This window comes from Argentina silus (genome assembly GCF_951799395.1).
Source record: "Argentina silus genome assembly, chromosome: 10".
Classification (NCBI taxonomy): Eukaryota; Metazoa; Chordata; class Actinopteri; order Argentiniformes; family Argentinidae; genus Argentina; species Argentina silus.
The window spans coordinates 15,684,325-15,710,288 of NC_139664.1; the positions used below are offsets into that span (position 1 = coordinate 15,684,325).

Genomic DNA, 25,964 nt, shown 5'->3' on the forward strand with positions numbered 1-25,964 from the left:
CTGGGCCGCGAGACCATTCGGACTGCGCAGGGCGAACTGTTTCTAAAACTATCTATCTCTGTTCAAATGCTTTGCTTCGAGTAAAACCGCCAACCTTTCAAACGATAGCGGCTTTTCCTTTCCACTTAGAAGTTCTGCATGTTGATAGTAGCACCGAGCAAACTGTACCATAGTCCACGAAGAAACGAGCTATCCGGTAGGTTAATTCACAGGAAGCCCGCGCGAGCGTCGTCGTCTGTAGGCGGGACATTGAGAGAAAGAAACTATTTAATTGGACTATGATCTAACGCCCTACGAAACAGTAAATCACAATTGGATTGTTTTCCTGTCACTTCTAAAATGTTGAGGCCAGGCCACTTTTGAAACAATCATCAGCTGTCAAATCTGCCCACAGAAATGATATTGTTATATCACAGTTGGTTATAATGTATCACTCAGAAATGTTACAGTCACTTAAAAGTTTTCAATCAGGTGATTGTTCTGGTACACTCTTCCAAAATGATCCATAATAAGTGTGGCAAAATTCAAGGACTGGAGAAGAATTAGTGATCCCGTTCTCAACAGAGCAGCTGTAAGATTTGCTAGGCTTGCTCACAGCTGCTGAGAGTCTGCGTGTCCCTGTTGTTCAGTTGTCTCCATTTGAAATATATGGTAAATACACTGTATTGCAAAGTATATATGTGATCTAGTTGGACATGTGTAGTGCACTAAAAGAGCCTGATAAATAGACTTCCATTCATGAGGCAGAGAGGAACCAAACAAATCTTACCAACTCTCAGTATAGGAACATGTGATGCCTCTGAATCATCTGCTATTATTGAAATGGCTGTTTCACGTGGTCAGTCATAAGTAAGGGACAATGTGTTACAGGAATGGTAATGCTCTAAGGGCATTGTACTGCGATCATGAAGGAGGCACTTTCTACATATGTGTTTAATTTTATTAATTCGTCATAGCCTAGGCATTTACAATCCACCATCTGTTTAATGGCACATCATAAGGCTTGAAAATAAATAAATACAGTAGAACCCAAAAAACATGTTGTCAATGCTGCTTCATATTCCACCAAGACATTTTTATGAGCTACCTTTTCCTGGTGCTACTTGAAAAGAGGAACCTGACAAACACACAGGAATGACATTTAAATCATAGAGCCACTCACTGAAAACATACAAGAGGACACATCCAATATGATATAGGGTGCAGGCACTGTTTTCCCTGGTTGACTTAATGAGAGAAAGATCGTAGGCAAAATATAAGTAGACATGTTCTGTAAGTGTAAAAGAAAAGGAATTGTCAAAAAATGGGCCACATGTGTGAAATGGACAGGGAGGAGAACTGTCTGCATTAGCATTACTCATATATACTAGAATAACATTGTTCTCTAGGAGGAAAAATGCCATCACAGCACTTCATTTTCTGGCAAGGGGTTGAGTGCCCGACAGGAGTATATTCTGTGCAGGGGTGGCTGTTGAGGCTGACTGGACTCTGCAGTATCACAATGTTCTATGAGAGATGAGGGAGGCAGGAGGTGACCATGCCTGGACCCAGTTCTGGGAGGGTCCAGTGGAGGAAAGAAATACCTGAGACAGCACAGATGGAAATAAAACAAACAAATGGACAGAAAAGGACAACGATGGAATACAGAGAAAGGAACAAAAAAAACAGAAAGAATTGAGAAATTAAAAGAAGGAAAGGGGGATCAACAGGCTGTGTTGTAGGAAGAGGTAAAAAGAGGTAAAAAGAGGTGCAGATGCGTGCTCAACAAAAATCAAAGGATCGTGTATTCAGCCAAGCTCAAAGTATAAAAAAGAACAAGTTTTTTAGCCAAACCATGACAACCAACTATTTAATACTCTGATGTTCAAATTGTGAATCTTTGGCGTTTATTGACTCAATTCAACACTCACACCCATGAGCATTCACAGAGTGTAGTGTACTGGACATTCAAAGCTGTGTCATTATCTCTCAAATCAACCAATACCCTTTCAACCAATCAGGAACAAGTATTCAAATCAATGTCTATCCTTTATTTTAAATGCACAGGCTGGCAGATCATGCTGCACGTATAGGGGATATTTTTTTAGATTAGTAATATGCAGGCCGATGGTATGTCATTGGAGAGGTCAATCGCCGCAGGGGAGGGGTAAAGGGGGTTCTCTTGCCATTCCTGTGTGTATGCAACAAGCAGCAAAACACCAGAGAACTCCATTAGACCCAATATAACACAGGGGTAACAGGAATCCTGCTGAAATGGGACAATAAAACGAGCAAACCTTGGTACACACAATTTACATATGGTAGAATTTCATTCAGACATTCATGAAAAATCTAAATCACTCAGATGCATTTGTTTGAGTTTTGACAAAGAAAAGGACATGGCTATCATTGAAACCAATTTTAAAAAGCCACATACAATGCCCAGGCCCCAGTTCCCAATATAACCAAGGTTAGCAGAGGCCTTCCTGAATGGGAGGTATTTTAAGGCAGGCTAGTAACCACAAACCAGGGGAAATTAGAGGCATTACAAATTGGGAATTGGAAGATTAAATATAAGCTCAGCCACAAACCAAAAACAGATAGATTATTGCATGTTATTATTGGGATCTTTTGCATTATCAAGGGACAAAGCACTTGCAGGTTCATCAGCCTGCTGTGTTATTACAAATTGCCAACAGGTTAATAAGGATTACCAGATTCCATTCCAGCTGTTCCTCCATCATGCAAAGAGTTTGGCCACAGTGGTTTGAGGATATGAATACATTTTACTTTTGGTCACTCTAAACTGCAAAAGGTTTAAAGAATAAAAAGAAAGAAAAAAAAAAAGAAACCGACAATATTACAGTACACAGACCATTTTAAACTTATTATGTGAACTGATTTAGACTTAGTAGAATCGGAAAATGTATTTGATTAATGTGCACCAGAGCAATACATCAGATGAATGAACTGTGTGATTTAGCAAGCCTTTGTGTTTATCTGGTGGCAAGACAATGTCATGTGAAACTTCATATGATGATGACAGACATCTATAAATATAATTAATCTAAAATGTGGATATCTATTGTAATATATAAAAGAAAAAGAAAAAAATATAGTTGTTCCCTCAACCTACAATTTTGCTTCTGATTCCACATAGGACTACAAGGTTTGTAAAAAAAAACATAATTGTTATTTTGTAAAGTAAAGTAAATGTAATGTAAAATTTAAATCCACTGTTGTAATAAACACTCAACGTAACAAAATGTTCCTTGTGAGTAGCAAACCTAAATAAAGAAACAGGTATGGCCTGTGTGCTGGCCCTTGCTGGAAGCCAAGCTCTTTGCATGAGTGCAGACTTGGTCAGTTGGCCCAGTTGCCAGTGTTGCAGTCCCAGGGTGAAGCAGTGTGAGTCGTCAGTTCTGGTAGTTGCTGTGACCTCCTAAAGCAGCACCTACCTTCCTGCTGCTGAACCATTCAGTGCATTTTGGGAGGTCTGAACTGTGGACCCCAACACTGTGTTCATGGCACTGGGCTGACCCGACGACCCGTTCACAGGACTGCCATCACCTTTAAGAATGCCTGTGCACTTCCAGTTATCCATGTAGTTTGCTGCAGAAAAGAACATTGATATCACACTGCTAGATAACCCAAGGGATACAACGAAGGAAATGAATATGCCTCAAGCGATATACACAATCCTCACCTTTCCAAAGCCGCACACAGCCGTCATCACCAGAGGAAGCAAGCAGGGTACTGGTTATGTTCCAGCTCACACGCCAGACCTGAGAGTTGTGGTTGTCAAACTGTGCCACAATCTGTACCTCAAACTTTGTGGGTCCCGTGGAACTGCTCTCTTTCCTGTCAAATAGAGCCATATAGAAAAAGTTATCACAACAGGTTTACTATACAAGCTGCAAACAATAGCAATCCAAAAACAAAGGCACAAGTGAATTAGAGAACTCTAAATAGGAACTTTACGAAAGGACCACTCTCCTGTGTGCCTCTAGTCCATTAAGTAAGAAAAGACACTATAAAGGATGTAGAATGTTCACACAAATCCAACGTTGATCCACTCACCTCATGGGTACCAGCTTAAAAATTCTGACATCTTTGGTCGCAATGGCAAGCACATGGAAAGACCTCCCCAGGTTTGGAGCGAAAGCAATGTCATGCACTGCATCAGTGACTGTCATCAGTGACTCTGCTTTGGCATATTTCCTAATTGAAGATACAATATGACATATTTCACAACAGGCTTGCTTGGCTGTGTTTACATTCACCAAATGTACTATGTCGTCCATGTGCTACACCAGCAAGACTGACCTTGTGTTTTCATTGTACTCATAGATCAGAACCTTCCCACCGTACGTTACATTGCTGTCATCACTTCCCACTGCAATCATTGGCGGGTGGGCACGAGAGCTATGTGGCAAAGAAAAAAAAACGTCCTTCTTAGATTTCATTTGTCATTCTCAGAAAAGCAGTATATTTAGGGTTAGGGTTAAACAGCAGAGGTAAATGTTTAAAATACGTTGTAGATAGCACATTTCTGCTGGATAGCTTCAAATGTGTTCTCATCAGTGTAATGCTCACAAGCAATGTCCGGAAAAACTCAAGGAATGTGACACAGAGGTGTTAAAATGTGTGCAGAGCACAATTATCAGAGCTGCCAATGAGAAGGTCTTTGAGGTCTCTGCTCTTGGCACCATAACAAGCTACAGATGCACTATCAATGCCTGCAGTGCATAATAGGTCTAGCTAGCCTACACAGATAAATTGCATATTGAATTGATACCACAAAGACAGCTGATGGGAGGACAGAAAATAGGAGGGTGTTACAGTACAGTATATGTCTATATATGGGTGGTAAAACCTGGAGGGGTTCCAGGAGATGCAGCTGCAGCTGAGTTTGCAGGAGATCTCGTGCTGAAGGGACCACTGGCTCAGGTTCATCACATCTGGCGCCTCATAGATCCTGACTACCCCGTCTGCAGAACACGTGGTCAGCATGAGTCCCATGTGTTTGGGGGCAAACTTCACATCCGTTACTGACGTTCTGCTGTCCACTAGTGTGGTCCTCTTTATCTAAATGGGAATAAAATGCTTGATCAAGGGAGGAAAACATGCATCCAAATAGGATGTTTAAAAGGACAATATAGCAACTGCATAATGCCTCTGTGTTGTAGTCTCTCAAAGACCAATCATACAGCCTAATCTTGAGAGGTAAATAATTTCACTGTTGTACATACAAATTGATACTTTTGTGTTGTGCTGCATGTAATTGCATGTAATTACAGGGCGATGTTTTGTCCGAGTGCAAAAGTTTGTTACATCCTGTCATTACTGTCTGCTTAACTCAGACGTAGATTTCAATGGTGCAGGAATCTTACCCAGTGGCTCTGTCCCCGCTGTTTGTCATTAGACTCCCCTACAATCTCCTCCCAAACAGCAGCTGTACGGTCGAAGGAGCAGGAGGCCAGCACCTGTCCAAATTCTGGGTGTGCCCATGTCACACGCCACACGGACCCACTGTGTGTCTGCAGAGAAGTCACAAACCTCATTGCCCATACCTTCCTAAAACTGAATTCCATCAATGCTCTATCAGATGGTATGCAACCTCGTGACTATCTACAAAGTAAAGTGCATTTTGCGTTATGTATGGAAACATGTGAGAGACTATGAGCTGCTTTTACAAATGCCTCCGTGTGTTCACTGTTGTAAGAAATAGAACGGCTTGCCTTCCAGCTGGCGGTGCACTGCCACTCCCCACTTTCGCTTTTGTCCCAAACCTGAGAGGGAACAGAAATGCACTTGATTACTTTCTTCAATCATGACTCCACGTCTATTATATCATCACTCAGACCAGATGACATGGTAACAATTGCAAAGTATACTGAAGACTTGTCCCAATGCAACTAACATTACTGTCTGGACTAACTACGCAACAACAGGCTAGAAAACAAGATTGAGAACAAGCTTTGGTTTGTTTAGCCTTATTCTGGCACCAGCTGGACTATTTTTGTGTGTGCATATTGTTTACATCCTGACGAGCATAGCTAGCTAACACAGCGTGGCGAACTAGACAGCAAGCTGCAACTGAAGTCTTAACTTTAGTTAGAATGAATCCAATCAACGGCGGTAGCAGAACTTTCATTAAGTTGTAATACATGAGCAAGTTTTTCAGTTCAGTAACAATGTCTGTTAGTAGCTAGCATGGGCTAACACATAGCAAGCTAGCTGGCGGGATAGCTGCTAGCTAGCTAGCTGTGTTATTTACCTTGACACTTTGATCACTCGAACAAGTTGCCATTCTCCGACCGTGAAAATCATAAGACACATCGTGGATTAGGTCTTTATGATCTGCTGCAATGCTACGTGCCACAAACATTATAACTGGTGAGGAGCCTGAGCTAAAGGGAAGACGACTTAGCTAACACTTTACAACAGTGGATGCTTGCTGTCATGTGGACCCCCTTTGCCTTGGCGCCAGGCAGTTCAGCCAATGCCTGTTCGTTCACATGCTGACCACAGGGGGGAGCAATTACCAAATGTATAACGTCATGTTATGTCACTAATCAATTTGTAAAACACACAAAGAGACAATTTAGAACAATTTCATCATGTTTAATGGAAATGTATGCTCCACGGGATTTTGATCGACATGATCATGGAAATAACTTATCTAATTTCGGTATCTAATTTCACGCTCCGTAGCATTTTATTGACAAGCAACTCTGCTATGTTGCTAAGTCATTTTTATGAATGTTTGCTTGACATTGGTGGTGTGATAATTTTGATCATCTCATCGCATCCCATGTGTTGTGGATGGACCGGCGCACGCGTACGTCATTGACGTAGCTAACCTCCCCCATCATCATCATCAGTTCGGTTGACAGTCTCCGTTCTGCTGGACTAGATCTAGATGGCTGTCAGAGAGGGCTAACTTACTTAGCAACCTAGCTAAGACCTTTGACAAACGATAACATTTAAAGACTATTTAACAAGTGTCACAAGACATCCATAATAGGAAATGGATCAAGAGTTTGAGGATATAGATTCGTCGGGACAATGGCAAAACCTTTACAATGTAAGTCGGGCCTTCATGTTCCTCTGCTCTGTGTCTGATCGGTTGCTAGCTAGTAGTAGCTAGCTTAGCTAGTCATTAGGGACTATCTCCTGCCGTTCTCTCTGTCAAGTATGACTTGCTAGCTGTTTAGCTATCTTATTAGCTAGCGACAGACAGCGTTATTTGATATCGCACCAGAAACATCAGTTTTAAGTGAAAAATACTCGTTCATGTTGATAAACGATATAGCCTCACATTCACGACCAGACTCACTTCCGGAAAACGTGCATCAACATTAGCTGGCTACAGTTCTGAGAAGTCGCAAAGACTTCCCGAAATTTGTGCATGTGTTACCATGAAGCAGAACAGATTACCAATACCATGTATCCAAAGCTTTAGCTGAATAACCGTGTAGCCAGATGGCTGTTTTACCTACACTGTCACAAGGATTATGCATATTTATCACATTTTTCTTTAAAATATATTTGCTAAACACAGAAATATTTAGGATTCTATTATTACACAACCAGTTTATGGGATTTGATGCGATTACAAATCCTGTCAGAACAAGCAGGCAAATTCTCTTCCCCTCGGTTTAGTGAATCCCCTGTCAGATGAATCAGTCTAGCTCCCTCATACTGACGTTATGTAAATGCTCATCAATGAAGCTGACCTGTTTCGGTCGAGCACTGAGCAGTGAATATGTGCCCAATATAGCTTGTCAGAAATGGATGAATAAGATTGATGAAAGCTTGTTACAGTCTGAGATCTAAGATCTAACAGTCTGTCTAATATAATTAGTGGGGCATGTTGTAATATATTTATTAAGTGTATATATTCTGATTTAATTCAGTGCAATATGCATTTGTGACATGAATAACTTACATGGCCAATAATAGATTATAGACTATGTATTAGAAACTCACCCAATGAACTCAAATAGCCATGGATTCAAACCAATTCAGGCCTCTGATTTTCATTGCTTCAAGTGACTGGTTTGTTTGTTTGTCATTGTTTTTGCAATGACAATCATGTCCGGTGTCACTGAATTGTATTTGGTCTTATGCTTTCACAGGAAATTCGAAACCAAGCCAGTGAATATCCATACAAAGTGGCAAAACATCCAGATAATCGAAATCGGAATCGATATAGAGATGTCAGCCCCTGTAAGTATCTGTTTGTGTCTGTCCATTTAGCAAATCACTCTTTTATTAAGTAGTCTTCCAGTCCTCATTGTGATTCATATGTGCACCTTGATGACCAGGCCATATGGATATGGTTCTGATTAGGTCATTCTTACATTGCTCGTATTAGCCTACTTGTGTAGTGTAATAAGTATCGTAATTACTTATTGCTCATGTCATAATCACACAGGCCAGGGCAATAACCGCTTGCCCTAACCCAGTTAGACACCAGTACAGTGTAGCAATGAGTGATTACAATGCTTGTTGTAGTGTACTTACAAGATAAATTAAGCAGTAATACAAACACTGTAATGTAGCAAACATTGAAATATATTTTGTTGTCTGTTTTTAGATGATCACAGTCGCGTTAAACTTGATAACTCTGAAAATGACTACATTAATGCAAGTTTAGTCATGGTGGAGGAAGCCCAAAGAACTTATATTCTATCTCAGGTGAGTATTTTGCAAATTATTTATTTAAAATGAGTAAGTATCACAGGCCTTACTGACCTGATATAAATGGTATTTGCATGAGTATCTAAGTTATGGATGTCAGGTTTTGGTTGTTGCCTCCACAGGGCCCCTTAAGGAACACTTGTGGCCACTTTTGGTCAATGATCTGGGAGCAGAGTTCCAAAGCTGTCATAATGCTCAACAGAGTCATTGAGAAGGGATCTGTAAGTACATTGGTATCCCACTTTGTTAGACAGGCCTCTGCATGAGATTGACATCACACACTAGGCAGCACATACAAGAGATGACTTGTCTGGTTGTCGATAATACAGTTTGTGGTGTCTGTAATTTAAATTGCCCCCAAAAAACTTAATCAATGGAAACATTAAAACACATTTAATCTTGAAAGAAATAGCTATGTGCAGCTTAAGTCTAGGCCAACCACAGCTGATTTAGTGTACCAACACTACTCTGTTCATTTAATCTTTGCTACTTCAGGTTGTTGTTCCATCCTCTTTCAGAGGGGGACCAAGTAGACACCCATTAGGTGTTGCAAAGTTGGATTTATTATTTCATGTATCTTTGTCCCCATAGGAAAAGTGTGCACAGTACTGGCCAACTTCCGAAGAGCAGCAAATGTCTTTCACAGACACAGGATTTGTTGTGACATTAGTTACAGAGGACGACAAATCCTATTACACAATACGAGTGCTGGAACTGCAAAATACAAAGGTGAGCACTTGAAACAATTTGCTTCACTTTCAAACAGTGGATTGGCTATGGGAACTTCATTGCAACAAGTGATTTTTACTAAGCTATGATTTGCTCTCCTCCTGTGGCCTTGGTCAGACAGGAGAGACCAGAGAGATCTACCACTTTCATTACACCACGTGGCCAGACTTTGGTGTCCCAGAATCCCCAGCCTCCTTCCTCAACTTCCTGTTCAAGGTTCGAGAGTCAGGGTCGTTGGGGCCCGAGCACGGGCCCTCAGTGGTGCACTGCAGTGCTGGAATAGGACGCTCAGGGACCTTCTCATTGGTCGACACCTGTCTGATTCTGGTGAGATAAGAATTCAAGTGATACAAGACCCTGAACAAACCCATGTTTATTGAATACTTATTTTGATATGAGTCTCATGTCACGGCCTCTAAATGAGTCTCATGTCACGTACTGACCCTCGTACCACCTTTTAAACCATTTTCTATTTTTATATTAATGGCGCACTCACCACTTCTGTGCAGATGGACAAGAGAAAGGACCCCTCCTCTGTAGACCTTCAGAGGGTCCTGCTGGACATGAGGGAATACCGCATGGGCCTGATCCAGACCCCAGACCAGTTGCGTTTCTCCTACTTGGCAGTCATCGAGGGCGCCAAGTGCATCATGGGAGACGGCTCTGTACAGGTACCTACATATGGGAAGGATGACGAATGTGAAAGTGTGGATAAATTGTTCATTCCATTGTGACTATATCTGAGCTATTGTGACTATATCTGAGCTATTCCTTCTTTGGAGGAAAGAGGGTAATGCATACTGTATGAGGAGGACCTGTTTGTCATTTAAGCACTTGTGTCCCCTCCATGCAGAGAGAGTGGAGAGAGCTGTCCAAAGAAGACAAAGAGCCAGTATGTGAGTCCCCCCCTGCCCCCCCGCCACCCAGGCGACCCTTAGACAAGCCGAACGGCCAGTCTGTGCCCTGTCTGGAGCCAGAGGCTGCGTCTGGAGATGATGGAATTGATAAAAAACGGACAGCCTCTCACAGTATAGATCATGACCCGGAAGAGGGCACAGAGAAGTAAGTATACAACTCAGTATTGTGTATTGTGTCTATCTTGTGCATGCTGTCACAACTACCAATCTGGTGTTCTACCTTAGGCACCCACTGAAACTGGCAGTAAACCTTTAGTTGGCCAGACAGACTTACTTCGATACTATACGTATACAGTATGCTTTATTGAAATTCATTGATAACCATATAATCAAATGTGCATCTTATTTCAGGCTCCGAAAGAGACACAGGGAAGAGAGGATCGCCTGCACTGCACAGAAGGTACAGCTGATGAAACAGAGACTGACGGACACAGAGAAGAGCAGAGAGAATTGGCTGTACTGGAGACCCATCCTCCTCAATGTGGGCGCTGGAGCTGCCCTGGCTGTTGGCTTGCTAGTGTGCTGGTTCTTCTCCCAGTGAAATTCTGTCACTTACTGACTTGACTGTCTTTTTTTGCACCTGTACCTGGGATATGGTACTCTTTAAGTAGATTCTGATGGTCTGTTCATAACAGGGGTATTTATTTCTTAAGGTCAAATGTCAGAGCGCTGGATCAAATTAGTGTATATTTTTCATGTAAGATCTTAATGGTAAACATCTCAGGATCTTGGTGCCACCAGTGATGAATGTACTGTATCATACACTTTGGAAACGAAATGTACTAAAGGCTCAGTACAAACAAGGAATAATGTTCTGATTTTATTTTTGCATTCTTTATTTGTAAAGGTCAGATGTTTATTGTTCATTTATGAACATTGCATTTTACATTGCATTTCAGATGGTGTGCTTACTGTACCTTTGATCCTCCCACAGGCTCAAAAGTGAAAAGGAAAGTAGAGGTCAATAACAATAGAAGTTTTTTCTATAATGAGAATTGTACTGTGCTTATGAATGCATTTAGCTAGACGTTTTCCAGAACATCTATTGTTCTTCCGTTGAGTCAACAGGGCATGGAGAGGGCCAAGCATATTTTTTGTGTGAGTGCTTGTGGTCAGGTGCTCTGTATATGGTTCAGATTTTGATAAAACATGAGTCTGTTCATTTATTTTCTTTGACATGAACGAAAATTCTAAGATTTACTCTCGATATGATGAATCAGATTTCAGTTGGCTGATAAACACCCACTGGTTGGGTCAATTTTTATTTTCAGGTTATTCCATTGTGAGAATCGAGGGGTTTCTCATGTCTCGTCATACCATGCAATATGATATGACACGTTTTGGTAACCTGAGGTAGTGTTATTTAGTTTGCTTTATTCATATGATTCAGAATGTATTTTTTATTGAGTCTATAGCCTCTGATGCCCTTTAGGAGATAAGATTAGTCTGGCTTTGGTCTCAGTGTTGCCGCATGGATAGAGAACATCTTTTGTATGAGTACACGTAAGAAATTAGCCTGTTGTTCGGTTGAATAACAAGCGGATTATAGATTTACAGGGACCAATATAAAAAGATGTTATGTTAGTAGTGCAATTGACAGGTTTGGTCAAAACACCGGGCATTTCATTCTCAGTATGAGATTGGTTGTTGTAAGCAAATTAGATGACAAATTCATGTGGATCTACCATTAATTTGTTGGTTTAAAACAGATACTTTAATGTGCCTTTAAGAAAATCAAATGGTTAGCTTCCATAGAGAAATTATTGGGAATTTCAGCAAGTTTTCCTACTAGGACCATTATGTATGGCAAAATTAATTTCTCACCATGAGTAGTCATTGGCCTGAATAGTGTTCCACATTTTTGCACTTCATCGAACAATATAAACTGAAATCTGATACAATGTTGTATCAACCATATTTGCATACCAAATGTGTTGTTAGCATGTCCTAACTCCTTGTGATAGAATGATTGATTGTGATAAAACACTGGATTATTATCTACCCCTATTGGATGTGGTTCAGGCAAGTCCTACTTGCCATGTAAGAGCATTGACCGTAACATTCCGTTTGTTTTGTTTTTTTGTTGTTTCACATGAGATTCAGGTGAGTTTTTTACACTGTGGAGCTGCAGTGAGAACATGACTGATAATGTTTTGAAAAGCAAACAAAACATCAATTTGTTGAATAAAATATTCCTCTTTTATAACAATATCTGGTTGTGTGTGACTTTATGTTTTCAATCAGTGTTTATACACACACATCTTAGAGATTAACACAACACAGAATTACACTTCTGTTGCATTGTACATTTTGTTCTAATGTGAAAGTCTATTTGGGATGGAATGGTTAAAGGGTCAAGACAAGAGAAAAAGGGATCCATGTTAGGGCAACAGAAAGGCTGTTGGCATGTGAAGGGGAAGGAAGGGATGTTCACAAGCTTCTGTTTAAACTGTGCTTGAGAAAGGTCAAAGTGCCCCCACAATTATTTCCTCCCACTCTGCTGCTCCTCTTCGCCTCCCACTGATCTCTGTTAGTCAGAATTTCATTGCGGTCACAATTTGAATTACTTGGCTGAGTTACTGCAGGTAAAATTAGATGCTACGCAACATTCCCGGAATTGATTCAGTATTTCAAGAAGAGGCCTATGGTCATGTAGTAATTTCATTTTCCCCAGCCAAGTAGCCAACACGTTAAGAAAAAAAAAAGAAAAAGCTTCAATTTCCCCAACACAAGACTACTGGGTTATATCTGGGGAAATCTATGATTTGATTTTCGTTGGCAGTAACAGTCTGGACAACAGGTCTCTCATGTTCAAAGAAGGACAGAATAAATACTTTTCTTTCTTTCTTTTTTAAATGGCCTGGGCACATTATTATTTTGTTGCACATGGTTGGTTTCTAAGGAGTCAATAAATGTTTTCCCAAATTAGTAAGTGAAGTGAATAGATGAGGGGAGAATATTTTCATCCTCCTTTATCTCCCATTAATAAGACACGATAATATTGGCCTGTGCAGCTGTAAAAGTGTACCCTGCATTTAGAAATTGACGTTTACATTTTTACATTTAGCAGACGCCTTTATCCATAGCGACTTACAAGTACATTTGTGTAAGTAAGTGAATCATCTATACATCAGTCATAAGAAAAACAAATCTATGCTAGGACCAGGGGCCATTTTTTTAATGATTTTGGGAAATGTATTAAATAAGTCACAAATAAATCACAATAAAACACACGATCAAAGAGAGAATTCGTGAATTAGAAATAAGGCACTAATCATAACCACATGAAGCTCTCACTAAAGGGAAAACTACAATCAGTTCTAAAACTACAAACTGGTCTTTGAGTCTAAGTCGTCACTCGCTGACGACTTTACTTATACCAACAGAATGCCGAACTAAAATGTGAAATATTTCCACAAAGTAATACCAAATTAGCCAAAAGCAATAATTTATTTTCAAAATTATTACGATACATAATATTAAATATGATCAGGGATATTTGCTGATTGTCTTACATGATTAAGAAGACTACACAGTAGATGAACCACTTCAGGCAATGACGAAGACACGTTCCCGCTTGCTTTTCCGCCACTGTTTAAACTGACAGTTGTTGATGTGGGGCTCTTGGAGTGATTATCTGACTACGAAATGTACGCAAATTTTACGAGAATAATAGCACGTTCGTCTTATTCAGGCAGATAAAAGATATAGAAAGATTTTCCTTACTTAGCATACTTAGCATCCCACTGCGATGCTCATTTAGCAGAACAGGTTACGTCTCAAGATGTCTCTGCCTCCGGAGAAAGCCTCCGAACTAAAGCAGATTATCCACAACCACTTGATCAAGGTGAGCATTTTATGACAACATTGATAGCTCATTTTCCAGATCAATGTATAATACTTGCTTCTGATCTCATATATAAAAGTTGTTTAGAAATGTGTAGAGCTCCTGATTTATTCTCCCCCCATGGTGAGCATAATGTCCTCTTGTAATGCTATAATATAATAATGTTACAGCTATACAGTCTCCCTCAGTCCTTGTGGATATCTATGGGTTCTTGTTCTCACTGCAGTATTCCTCAAGTTCATATGATAGTTCAGGAACCCAGACGAAGAACATTCTAGATAAAGTTATTTTTGCAATTGTTGTTACTCTGAATTGTGTGTATTTTATTATTAGATGAACATCCATGGAAAGATTCGAGATGTGTTGGCAGAGACTGTAAGAGCGGATCTGGACCCTGGACATCACACTCTCTCTGAGGAGGATTTCTTACGTGCCTTGCAGTGCAGGGGGATTGTAGATGATGTCATGAAGGATCTACATTTTTCAAAGGTACTTTGTGAGGCATTTTTAGTGCACACACTATAATATTGTTTTGCATCTTCATATCATTCCAAAATGCATTACTTACTCACATATTCACTTTGTTTTGTTTTGATAGGGGGTGACAGACACAGAGCCAGGATCTCCATCAAAGCCTGCTACTCACTTTGTTGACAAGAACTTAACAAAGATTAAGACAAGTAAGCAGAATGAACAAATTCACATTGACCAAGAGGTTGAATTATTAGCAGTCACGCAGTGCCTTCAAGTATACTCTCAATACTGTTCAATATTATCAAATGGCTTGTTGACGCTAAAGGATTTTTAATGTACTTTTTTGTCATTCCAGCCAACGTTGACCCAACCAGGAGGTACCTTTATTTACAAGTACTTGGAGGGAAGGCCTTTCTGGAGCACCTTCAGGAGCCGGAGCCCTTACCTGGTCAGGTGTGCTCCATCTTCACCCTGTATCTGCACTTCCGGAACCAGCGTTTCCGTTCAAAGCCTGTACCATGTGCCTGTGAACCGGACCTTCAAGAGGGCTTCTTGTTAGAGATCCACAGAGATGGCATGGGTACATTTGGGGTTTTACCGGTTATTCCACAAACCTATTTAGTTTGGATATTGAAAACATTTTCTCCTTTTAATAGCGTAATTTGCCTTTGAGTCCCACTGGATGCATGCTGGATGGATAATGGATGGATGTAATGTCATCGTAATGTTTCTGCCATTGTAATGCATCTTTTTTTAAATGTTATTGCAGGAGATGGTAGTAAGATGGCGGATGCAACCACAATGCTGTCAATCTGCGACCCAGTGCATCTGGTGCTGATTAAGACGGACACCTCCAGCGAAACAACACTGGTCTCCTCTTACTTCCTGGACTGGCGGACCATCCTTAGTTCACCTAACGGGAAGACCTGCATAGCTGTTGAGCTGCTGGGAGTTGGTGAGAATTAGAAGAACGTACATTGATTTGAAGATTCAAATTCAGTTTAAGACTCACACAACAGCTAATAAAAGCTAGAATGTTGTTGTGCTGTGTCCAATAGGAAGTGAGTCCAAGGTGTCAGCTGGTGTTCTCAATGTAAGCCTGGAGCTCTACCCTCCTCTCACAGAGACCCTGACACCAGACATCATCACCACACAGGTGGGGGACAGTTGATTTTGCTACTGTTCAGTGAACATTTCTGTTGTATGGTACATTGCTTCATTCTAGGTAGTGTGCTAGAGTAGTTATTGGAACACAACCATTGTTTGCACTTCTATACCTAGCTAATGATTTAATTATATACAAATACCCAGCAATCCCTGGAACGACAGAAGACTGCAGAGAAAGAGCGTCTGTTTCTGGTTTATGCTAAGCAGTGGTGGAGGGAGTTTCTTGAGATCCGTCCCTCACACCAATCCAAACTGGTCAAGATCTTTGCGCAGGTTGGTGTGTCACAGTCCTTGCTTTCAGTCTGCTTTTATTATAATTACTAGTACGTACTGTATATTCATGTTCAATGTTCATGTTTAGTTCAGATTCAGAGTCAGAAAACGTTATTGCCCCAGTCTTGTGCAATTTGGTTTGCGGCTGTATAAAAGACATTACACATAAACATTATAAAACACAAAGTGGAATGAGCAGGAATAATAACGTAATAAAAGTGCAGCATCAGTGATGAAAGGGCAACGTTGAGTCATGTTGGGGCACAAGTACAACGCTATCAGTCACTGCTTTACATTGTTCTGTGCAGATATGGCCCTGGCCATGAAGGCAGATTTGACTGACGGTTTTCAGTTGAGGTACCCTGTACTGTTTGCCGGATGGCATCAGTATCCCAATGTTCAGTCAGTATCCCAATGTTTTTTGCCACCCTTCTGCCTGCATGCACTGCCCACCCTGTATGTACTATGCCTTACCCTGCTTTCGTGTATGTCTGTGTCTTTGTGTGTCATATAGGATGAGAATGGGGTGAACAGGCCTGTGTGCTCCTACGTGCGTGTCCTCCGTGCAGGCAGGCTCCTGGAGAGTCCGAGGCAGTCAGCCCGCTTCGTCAGTCTGCTGGGTCTGGAGAGGGCCCCCGTGGTCGGAGGAGGGGGCAAACAGGAGCAGTGGTGCACACTCATGGCTTTCTTCTGCAGGGGCAAGGTAATGGCCAACGTTTTCCGAAAACCCCCTCCCTCTCCCACAGCCATAACCATTGAGACAGATCTCATGGTTATACTTTTGGAAAAGGATGATGCTCCGTATAATTCATTCATCCTATCATTTGAAACTAATTGATTTGTTAAAAGGTAACGTCTATCTATTATGAGAAACATTTTGATCCTAAAGATATCTGGGAATTTCCCAGAGCACAGCAGAATGAATGCTCCTGCTCTCCTCTCCTCCTCAGCGAATGGCAGACACACAGCTCTCACAAAGTGGCCCTTGTCAAACATGATTTATTGGTTTCATTCCTGGGAAATTAATTTAGCGTCAGTCCCTGCCCTGTTCTGACTGTGCCGTCCATATTAACACTTCTGGGAAGCATCTATCATCCTGACTTCCCCTGCACAACATCACTCCCCTGCTGAATCCACTCCTCTTTACCAGAACATTTTCAGCGAGGAAAAAAAGAAAGAAAAGAAAACTAGAACTGGTGTCCAGAACCATCCAGGCCATGGACAGGGTGCCTATCGGAGAGTAGGCTAGTAGTTGTGCTTGTGTTGCTCATGGCAGGAGCATTAAGTCTCAAAAGGTCTTACAGTATACACCACAATAGTGCACACTGCTGGTCTAGGTTGAAGAGATGTGTAATGATTTAAGTATGTATTCTATTCTATTTGATTATTTAGTGTCTGGTCTGTGTCGCGGAATGTCGGGGTGTGTGTAATTTAGGACATGCAGTAATGCCAGAATGTAAGATCCCTGTGTGCTGTGTTGGTGTGTGTTCTGTTTACAGGGAGACTGTGAGGACCATGCCACCCTCCTGTGTAGCCTGCTGCTGGGTTTCGGCCTGGATGCCTACGTCTGTGTGGGCACCAAGGTTAAGGGCGGCGTGCCCCACACTTGGGTCATGACCCGTGGAACGGACGGGACCATCACCTTCTGGGAGAGTCTGACAGCACACAGGTGAGACATCATGTAATGTAGACCAATGAACATGACAGAGAACGTCCATGTTGTCCTGTCTTCTCGGCCTTCATCAACTGATACTGTAGCTGCACTGAACTCATACTGGGTTTTTATGATGAGCGTATTCTAATGTGTTACCTCCAGGTACCTCCACCAGCCCATTGACCCAGACGCCCCTCCTCTGGCCCCCCAGCCCAAGCCCACCTCCCCCTACAGGACCATCGGCTGTGCCTTCAACCACAAAGCCTTCCTGGCCAACTGCCAGCCTTCGGACGCTGTGGAGCTGTGCGTGTTCGACTTCCAGAACCAGTCCCGCTGGAAAGCCATGAGTGAGGAGGCCATCCGCTCCGTCTGTGCCCCGGGCTCCACCACCTCTCTCCCCCCGCTGCCGCCTCTCTGTGCCTCCTCTCTGGAGCCTGCCGCTGTCAGCAACCAGCTGGAGCTGGAGATGCGTTACCTGGTGTCTGAACACAGAAAGGTGACACACTAGGGATTGTGTTGTTTTAACATGACACAGGCTTGTTCATGTCACAAAACTCCAAACCAATTTTGTTATGACGATGAGAAATCAAATCATTTTACGTCATTTTACATTTAAAATTTTACATTCCATTATCTATGGTTATTTTGCCAAATGACTTGCTGTGTCCTCTACCGTGGATATCCTGTGTCTCTGTGTGGTGTTTCCTGTAGGATCTGGGCATGGCCACCGTGTGGGATGACCACCTGTCCTACCTGCTGTCTGCAGCCCTGTCGGCCTATGAGCTGGAGCGCTGCACAGGGATGTCCTGTGGCAACGAGGAGTTCCAGGACGCAGTCAGGAGAGCCGTCCCAGACGGACACACCTTCAAAGGCTTCCCCATCCACTTTATCCATCGCAACGCCCGCAGAGCCTTCGCCACCTGCCTCAGGTGACAGATGGAATCATCCTGAGACATTATGGGAGAGACACCGAGATGTCATGTTACGGAGTCTTTCCTGAACACTTGCCCTGACCAAAAAAAAATAACTCTTAATCCTACAGTTTTGCCCGGTTAGGTTATGCGGTCAGGAAAAACTCTGGGTTCTAATGACATTTTATCTAAACAGATGTTTTAGAATACTTGCAGCTTATATATTTGATAGTGTATTGTAAGTTTACATTGACAGGCAGGCACAGGGTCTAACGCTACTGTTGTTTGGACAGGTCTCCGTTCTGTGAGGAGGTAGTGTGTTGTCGTGGAGACCATGTGCGGCTGGCGGTCCGTGTCAGGGTGTTTGCGTACCCCGAGTCTGCGTGTGCCGTCTGGATCATGTTTGCTGGCAAGTACCGCTCAGTGCTGTGACACCTGGAGGAACAGCAGCAGTGGACAAGATGTCAAAGTCATACCACTACTACCCTACTCCCCCGCCTGTTGAGAACTGTTTTTGTTTTTGTACTAGTACAGACTTGAACTTTGTATAGACTACAGACTTTGTTTACACTTTGAGATTTCATTTATTTATTCTATTTTTCTAAATAAATGTATTACTTTATAAGGGCTGAGTGTGGATTGCGTTTTTACTGAAACTGATTATTCTTAACTTTTTTTTGTTACATTTATTGTCTGATAATATTAAGTTAAGCTATTTGAGGACAGATGTTCACTGATTTGTCAATAAATATAGTATAATTAATAGTTTTTTTACCCTCTAATGGATAATGTGTAGAAAAAAAAGGTAAAGTGTAATACATATTTACAACACTAGATGGTGAGTGAGTATTGTCCTACAACTATGATGGCATTATGCTGGTATATGACTGAACAAAAGGCTCTCCATTCCTGTAAGGTCAGCCAGCCAATCACTGGAGTACATGTAAAGGCCTCACTCATCCTTATCATATTCTCACTATAGCACCAACACATATATGACAAAATGTGGCTGTGTGATTCAAAACATTTGGAAATAATGAACCAAGAGCAGTCACAGCAAAGCTCTTGAGATTTTAACCCCAAAAAAAGAACTGTATCTGGATCCTGTCGGACCTGTAGGACTTTCAGATGCTAGTACTGTCCTTTACTTCACTGTGTACAAGGACAGGGTTCATCTGAGGTATGGCTCTTTCATCACATAAGAAGGGGAGTATAATGTACTTTGAAAGGTTCTGCAAGGACGATTTAATTCTCTTACGGGGAGTTACAGTATCAGGCCTCAATTAAACTATGATGATTGAGCCTTATTGAAAGGATGAAGAGGCTGAAATCATAGGGGGGAGTTAACTTCAGTGTTTCTAAGCTCAATTACAGTGTAGCTTTATTTAGACTGAATTGAATCTTTAAACTGGTCATATCATTCCGATGTTAACCTCTTCCCTTTGCTCATCTGTGGTCATAATCAATGTTGAGTGCCATAAATAGGCCTGCAGTACCTAAATTCCAATGCCTGAATGTTTATTCCAAGTGAGGATGAACATATTCACAAAAGTTACCATGAGTAAATGTCAATTTAGAAAGTTTTTGCACTGATTAATCAGACACTATTGATATAACACTTTTATTTGTGCGGCTGTGCTCTATTCCTTCCAATTGTTTCCCCCCGTTCTTAGCACAGTGTATTTAGAGTACAGGAAACGTTGACACATCAGCCCAAACTTTGACGAGCCTGTGAGGACGTCCAATTAATTCAATTTTTGCTGGGAGCTAATTTGCAATTCTGTGTTTACTCCAGAGTTGTTGAACAAGGCGGATCAGGGGGAGGCAGAGCTTATGAATAATTCTTCCTTTCTCCAACACATGCACCTCGGCTCCTCATTACTGTACCACAGGAAAGGGAAGGTACAGGAGAGGAAGTGTTTGATGTGGAGAACTCAGGTATTTTTCACCCTGTAATAAACAGCAGCGCTCAGGTGTAATTGACTAATAGGTCCTGTGGGACAGATGCTAGCAGAGCAGGAAACAGTTCCTCTCAACAATACAGTAACAGAAACACTGACACCTTCCTCTCATCACACTGACACTGGATGTTTGTGTGCAGGTGTAATGATAGTTTAATGTCTCTGAAAACGATTGGGACTTCCTTTGCTTTGTTACCAAAGATTTAGTTTGTGGCTCATGGAAACTTTTTTCACCCTTGCAAGCAAGTAATCAATATACATTGTTGTCTTAAAGTGTTGCATATTGAAATTACTAGAAGATTGTTTTCATATAAATGCACATTTCATTGCACAACATTCTGTCATTGCTGTATCTGATTTATGTACAACAGAAATGTCAAAATAATATACTGTACAGTTAACTGTGTAAAAATTGCATTGAAACATAATTAACTAATTTGTAGATTCAATGTTCATGCATACCTGCTCATCTGCAATACAGAAACAAATAATTAACCTCCCCTCGTGTGGAAGTTTTACCTGCTAATTAATGTTTTTCAATCTCTGACAATTCAGTGGCAATTTAATAAAAACAAAAAAAACATCCTAGTGTTGAGTGAGACGATACGTTATGCCTTGCGGCAAGATAAAGGTTGAGACACGTAAATGAAGTAAATGAGAATGCTGATAATGTATGTTCTTATCAAGTGTTTTTCATTTGTGACGATATGAATTCAAACACTACTACTGTAGATCACATAAACCAAAGATTCTTTTTAATTTTTTTTATCAGTTTAAAGATACATTGTTTCGTATTTCTGTGATCTACACTGCAGTGGGCAATAATATGTTTATTTTGGTTGCTGGTTTTACAAAACATAAAGACAATAGTGGAAATTAACTAACCGCAAATTAAAGAGAACACAGAAATGAAATTGACATGTGACTCTAGGAAAATATTGAGACCAAAGCACAGGCACATTGCTTTTCCTCAGGATAATACATACATACTGTACATATCAGGTACAACAAACCTAACAATGTATTCATTGTTTTTTTCAAAGGATTGTGATCAAGATTGTTTTTCTTGTTACCCAGTATCTCATATTATAACCTAAGTCTACTACTCAGTGTAGAAATGCTCATTAGGACAGCAATAACGACATATATTTAAAAAAATTCTACATCCGCCCCCCCAGTCTTTTTTTTTCTCTCTTTCTCTTTCTCCCTTTACATTTTGAAATGTAAAATTCTGCAGGGTAACAGGAATAGAAGAGCGTTGGGTATTGGAGAAATGTGTTGCATGGCCTGAAGCCTAACGGGTAATAAAGTAATTAATTCAGCTGATTAAGTTGGCCTTTGGGTTAAAGAAAAATCATATCCGTCTCCCTTTGAGATGTAACTGGGGAAGCACAGAAGAGGGAAAAGCGAGCTAATTAGTGCTGAAAAGCAGGGGGGGAAGCGAATGAAGGGGGAACAGAAAGGTGGTTTAACTGAACTCGTAATGAGACATGTTTGGGGTGAGGGAGTGACAAGCTCATCAAAAGGCCTGCTTTGCCAGGCGAGACATTCTCTCAAAGATGAGGCGAGCTACCTTTGAGCCTCATACTGCTACTTAATGATCTGAAACCAGAGAAAGAGAGAAGTTAGGGTGAAATGTCAGTTTAGTTGGAGTTTAATTAGCTTGTTGTTGGATGCAAAAAAAAGAAAGAAAAAAAACAAAACAGACATGATTCTCTCCCCCATCTTCCTTTGAGAAGAGATGCTCCCGCACGTCAATGAATTGTTAAACACTCAAGGACATGTTTGTGTACAATTTCAAGACAATAATGTCTCCTGGTATGGTATTTTTGATTTGGGCTCACATTAACAGTCCCATTGTTTTATGTTACACTGTGTGTAGGAGGAAGGTCAAACAATATGCAGTCTTCCATCTCCCTTGGGAGTGGTAAAGCTGTAGTGTGTCGGTGAAGTTGCTTCAGATATCTGACAATTTATAATGCAATCTATTTACAGTACATCAGCAAATACGGCAAATACAGTTCATGCTTATTGTAATCCATTGTTTCCATGAAACCATAGATGTTGAACTAAAAATATATTTTTTAGACATTTGTCATAGCAGAAGTGTCATAGACAGCAGGACTATTTGATGAATACATCTGACTTGTGAACCAATACTGTCCTTGTTTTGCCCTGCATAAAGCTACATGAAGCTATGTTCTACTGCTTATGATGCTTCCCTCTCCTGCTCCTTATCTCAAAGAGAAAGAGGTCCAGTTGTGAACACCTTCAAATTAGACCATACATAAATGACTATATACACGCATCCTTCTGTATATATGTGACCTCTTGTCAGTTTCCTCAGGCTGAATAGATCATAATCATCATTAAACAAAAGTTATTGATCATAATTCAGTAAAAGTGTGCTAATGACCAAGGCTAGAGTTCTGCAGTGATGTGTGTATTATGTAAAAGCCAATCTCCAGCTACTTCCCTCTTGGCCAGCCAGAACATTCATATGCCACTCACGAGGGAGACACTGACCTCTGCATGACTTCAATTCCGTCTGTATTGTTTTCTATTGTGTAAATCGTGCTGGAGGAATAGGGGTGCAGTGTATGCTTGTGGCAAAAGTCAAGCTCTAATACTGAGCCGGATTAAAGATTCAGAGCGAGAATTGAATACCACAGAAACCTTTTTTTTAATGATGATGTTTTCTCATGTGTCTTTCGTTTTAACATGACCTTTATTGCAATTAATTTCTATGTTAATAAAATCTGTTTTTATGTGTATATCTTGATATGTTTGCAAAAGATTGGGAAGACCCTAGAGAGATGGGGGTCAGTTATACATAAATATACCAGCATCATAAATGTATTAAATGCTTCTGTATAAACCCTTTAATTAAATCAATAAAGGAGAAGTTTGTACATAAACAAATGCAATACGTATCCTGACTAGTATACTGCAATAAATAACTTTTATTCAGTGATGTTTCTTCAGTGTTTTTGGTTGTGAAAGTGATAATGCCGACCGCAGCCCTAAACCCACTCTTCAGCCACCATCTCTGGTGCCTTGATGGGGTCATGACCCTGATGCTATCCTCAGTGGAATTCACAAACAACTGGATAAGGGAGAGAAACAGGGGGCGGCTCATAGGGTCCTACGGTCTGGTGGTGGCCGTGGTACATCTGGTCCCATGGCAAACAGAGAGGTGTCTTTGTCAATTTATGGACAGAGGGAGAGAGAGAGAGAAAGAGAGAAAGATAGAGAGAAAGAGAGGAGGGGGATGATATGTGAGAAAGGACACGGGTCTCTTTAATGAAAGGGGCTCTTCTGGAGTCCATTAGAGTCTGAGAGTGTCTTCGATTACAAAGAGGGACAAACAAATGCACACTGTGGTGACTGCCAAACCGCTGCTCTCACTGTTGAATAGGAGGTCACTAAAAAAAAAAAAGCAGAGAAAGAAAGATGGAGCGGAGCGTCAGGGTACCAGGCTGCTCACAGGTGCCAGGCCTGGTGCTGGGCCAGGGATGTTCCAGACAGACATACAGACAGACAAGCCTGGTGCTGGGCCAGTCATGTTCCAGACAGACAGACAGACAGACACAGACATCAGGCCAAGGCTACCGACAGAGAAGAAAGGCTCCCTATGTGACAAGCTCCCCATGTCTCTACCGTTCCCTGCTGCCTCAGAGTGGCCCGTCTGAACCCAGGCTTTTAAACACTGTTCTTCAGCCCCACTGGAAGGACTGGGAGGGTTGGGGGGACTAGAGGGGTTTGAGGGATGTAGACTGGGCATTTGCTTCAATAAACACTCAAAACCAGTCAGAAGTGCCAATTGTTGCGGTTGAAATACATCATCCGCTTCCCTTCTAAGTCCACTTCCCACTTCTCACCCCTGTAGCAAGAAGAAGGAAAATACATTAACAGATTAAAGCTCTTTAATTGAAAACGTTTGGTAAGTTGTGCAATGCTCTGTTATATCCTCCATCCAATTCACAATGCCAATTAGGATCTACATTTCCTGGGGTAGTTTTAATACTATATCAAAGGAAAAAAATAATTAACAGGCAGCTTTTGCTCATTTTTACACCAATTTCACACACCTTTAGTGACAGTAATTGCTTCGAGGTTACAAGGATGGAAAGAAAATGTTCAAAGTCTAGTATCTTCATATAATAGAAAAAATACATTTGCTTGAGTGTGTGTGTTGTTTTTGTCAAATGACCAGACAAGAAAGTAAGACACCCTCTCTATAATTTCTTTGTAGTCTTGTGAGAATAGTTTAATATATTAAACAGCCTTGTGGGCATGTTGTTCATTCTGTTCAGATTACTACAGACATCATAGGTATCAGGTATTAAAATAATAAAATCCTTACCTACAGTAGCTCATTTTGCTGTTAGGTCTGCTCTTTGAAACAAAGAGATTGGCTTTTAATAGGACATTTTTCTGATCGTCCCAGAAGAAATTCAATTACAGACCAGTTTGGAGATAACCGAGATTACACTGTATCTAACAAAAACAATCAAAGCCTATCTGATTCTAAGCTTTAGCCGGAGAGACATCTCTGTAATGCAGACAGTGGACGAAGCCAAAGCTGTTTCTCTCTCTCTCTCTCTCTCTCTCTCTCTCTCTCTCTCTCTCTCTCTCTCTCTCTCTCTCTCTCTCTCTCTCTCTCACCCTCTCTCTCACACTCACACTTTCTTCCTTCCTTTCTCTTCCTCTCATCCACCCTCTCTATCTCTCCCTTAGTCTTTTCTTCCCTCTCTCCCTTTGTCATCTCTCTCTCATGCCCCTTCATGAATTATTGTACACTCTTAGAGAAAATGGTGTAGACCCATATTGGGTCCTTCAGTTGGGGTAGCATGTTAAACCCTTTCCACAGAGGGTTCTAATGGGATGGTTCTCCAAAGGGAGCCCCTACAGGAACATAGAATCTTTTCTTCTCAAAGAAAAAAATACAAAAATGTTTACAGTGTGAGGCCCTATTTACAACAAAGAAAATAATGATGTACACAGAAAAGGGTTTATTCAGATGAAAAAGGGTTCTATGTAGAACCATTTGGCTTTATGAAGAAGCCTCTCCTCCAAAAAGAGTTCCTTGGATGATAATGGTTCTAGGTAGAAAACTAACCCTCCACCAAGAACCGGGGGGATCAGAACCCTTTTTTCTGAGGCCTGCAGATCTTAAAGGTGGTTCAAGGCTCCATGGCAACGCTGCTTCTTCACCTTAGTAATGAAAATATCACAGGAGACACTGTGGGTGATGATGACCTTTTGAGAACGTTGCATTTTCACCTCGCTTGCTTGCTCTTTTGTAAAGTGCTTGGCCATGCTCCTCTCCCCTGGGCGATA

The 25,964-nt window shown here is 41.2% G+C and overlaps 3 protein-coding genes across 4 annotated transcripts; 2 read left to right on the forward strand and 1 right to left on the reverse strand.

Moving 5' to 3' along the window:
- Positions 1-932: 932 nt before the first annotated feature.
- Positions 933-6,439, reverse strand: seh1l (SEH1-like). Of its 2 annotated transcripts, none has more exons than XM_083678840.1 (9): positions 6,260-6,439; positions 5,721-5,771; positions 5,373-5,519; positions 4,856-5,067; positions 4,306-4,404; positions 4,060-4,200; positions 3,686-3,840; positions 3,438-3,591; positions 933-1,583 (listed from the first exon to the last, which is right to left on the reverse strand). In XM_083678840.1, exons 1-9 carry the CDS (start codon positions 6,368-6,370, stop codon positions 1,403-1,405), a joined length of 1,251 nt encoding a protein of 416 aa, XP_083534966.1. In that variant the 5' UTR covers positions 6,371-6,439; the 3' UTR covers positions 933-1,402. The 2 variants fall into 2 exon arrangements, with proteins under 2 accessions (XP_083534966.1, XP_083534967.1); XM_083678841.1 differs by having other exon boundaries at positions 1,575-2,170.
- Positions 6,440-6,871: 432 nt separating this feature from the next.
- Positions 6,872-12,545, forward strand: ptpn2a (protein tyrosine phosphatase non-receptor type 2a). The gene is made up of 9 exons (XM_083679109.1): positions 6,872-7,069; positions 8,124-8,214; positions 8,585-8,685; positions 8,811-8,909; positions 9,280-9,417; positions 9,535-9,744; positions 9,927-10,088; positions 10,271-10,479; positions 10,686-12,545. Exons 1-9 carry the CDS (start codon positions 7,013-7,015, stop codon positions 10,873-10,875), a joined length of 1,257 nt encoding a protein of 418 aa, XP_083535235.1. The 5' UTR covers positions 6,872-7,012; the 3' UTR covers positions 10,876-12,545.
- A 1,432-nt stretch (positions 12,546-13,977) lies between these two features.
- On the forward strand, positions 13,978-19,225 carry cep76 (centrosomal protein 76). The gene is made up of 12 exons (XM_083678236.1): positions 13,978-14,181; positions 14,515-14,670; positions 14,780-14,861; positions 15,011-15,235; positions 15,425-15,610; positions 15,714-15,811; positions 15,967-16,095; positions 16,610-16,798; positions 17,595-17,764; positions 17,912-18,245; positions 18,461-18,678; positions 18,954-19,225. The coding sequence occupies exons 1-12, from the start codon at positions 14,119-14,121 to the stop codon at positions 19,090-19,092; spliced, it is 1,989 nt and encodes a 662-aa protein (XP_083534362.1). The 5' UTR covers positions 13,978-14,118; the 3' UTR covers positions 19,093-19,225.
- The last annotated feature ends 6,739 nt before the right edge of the window (positions 19,226-25,964 follow it).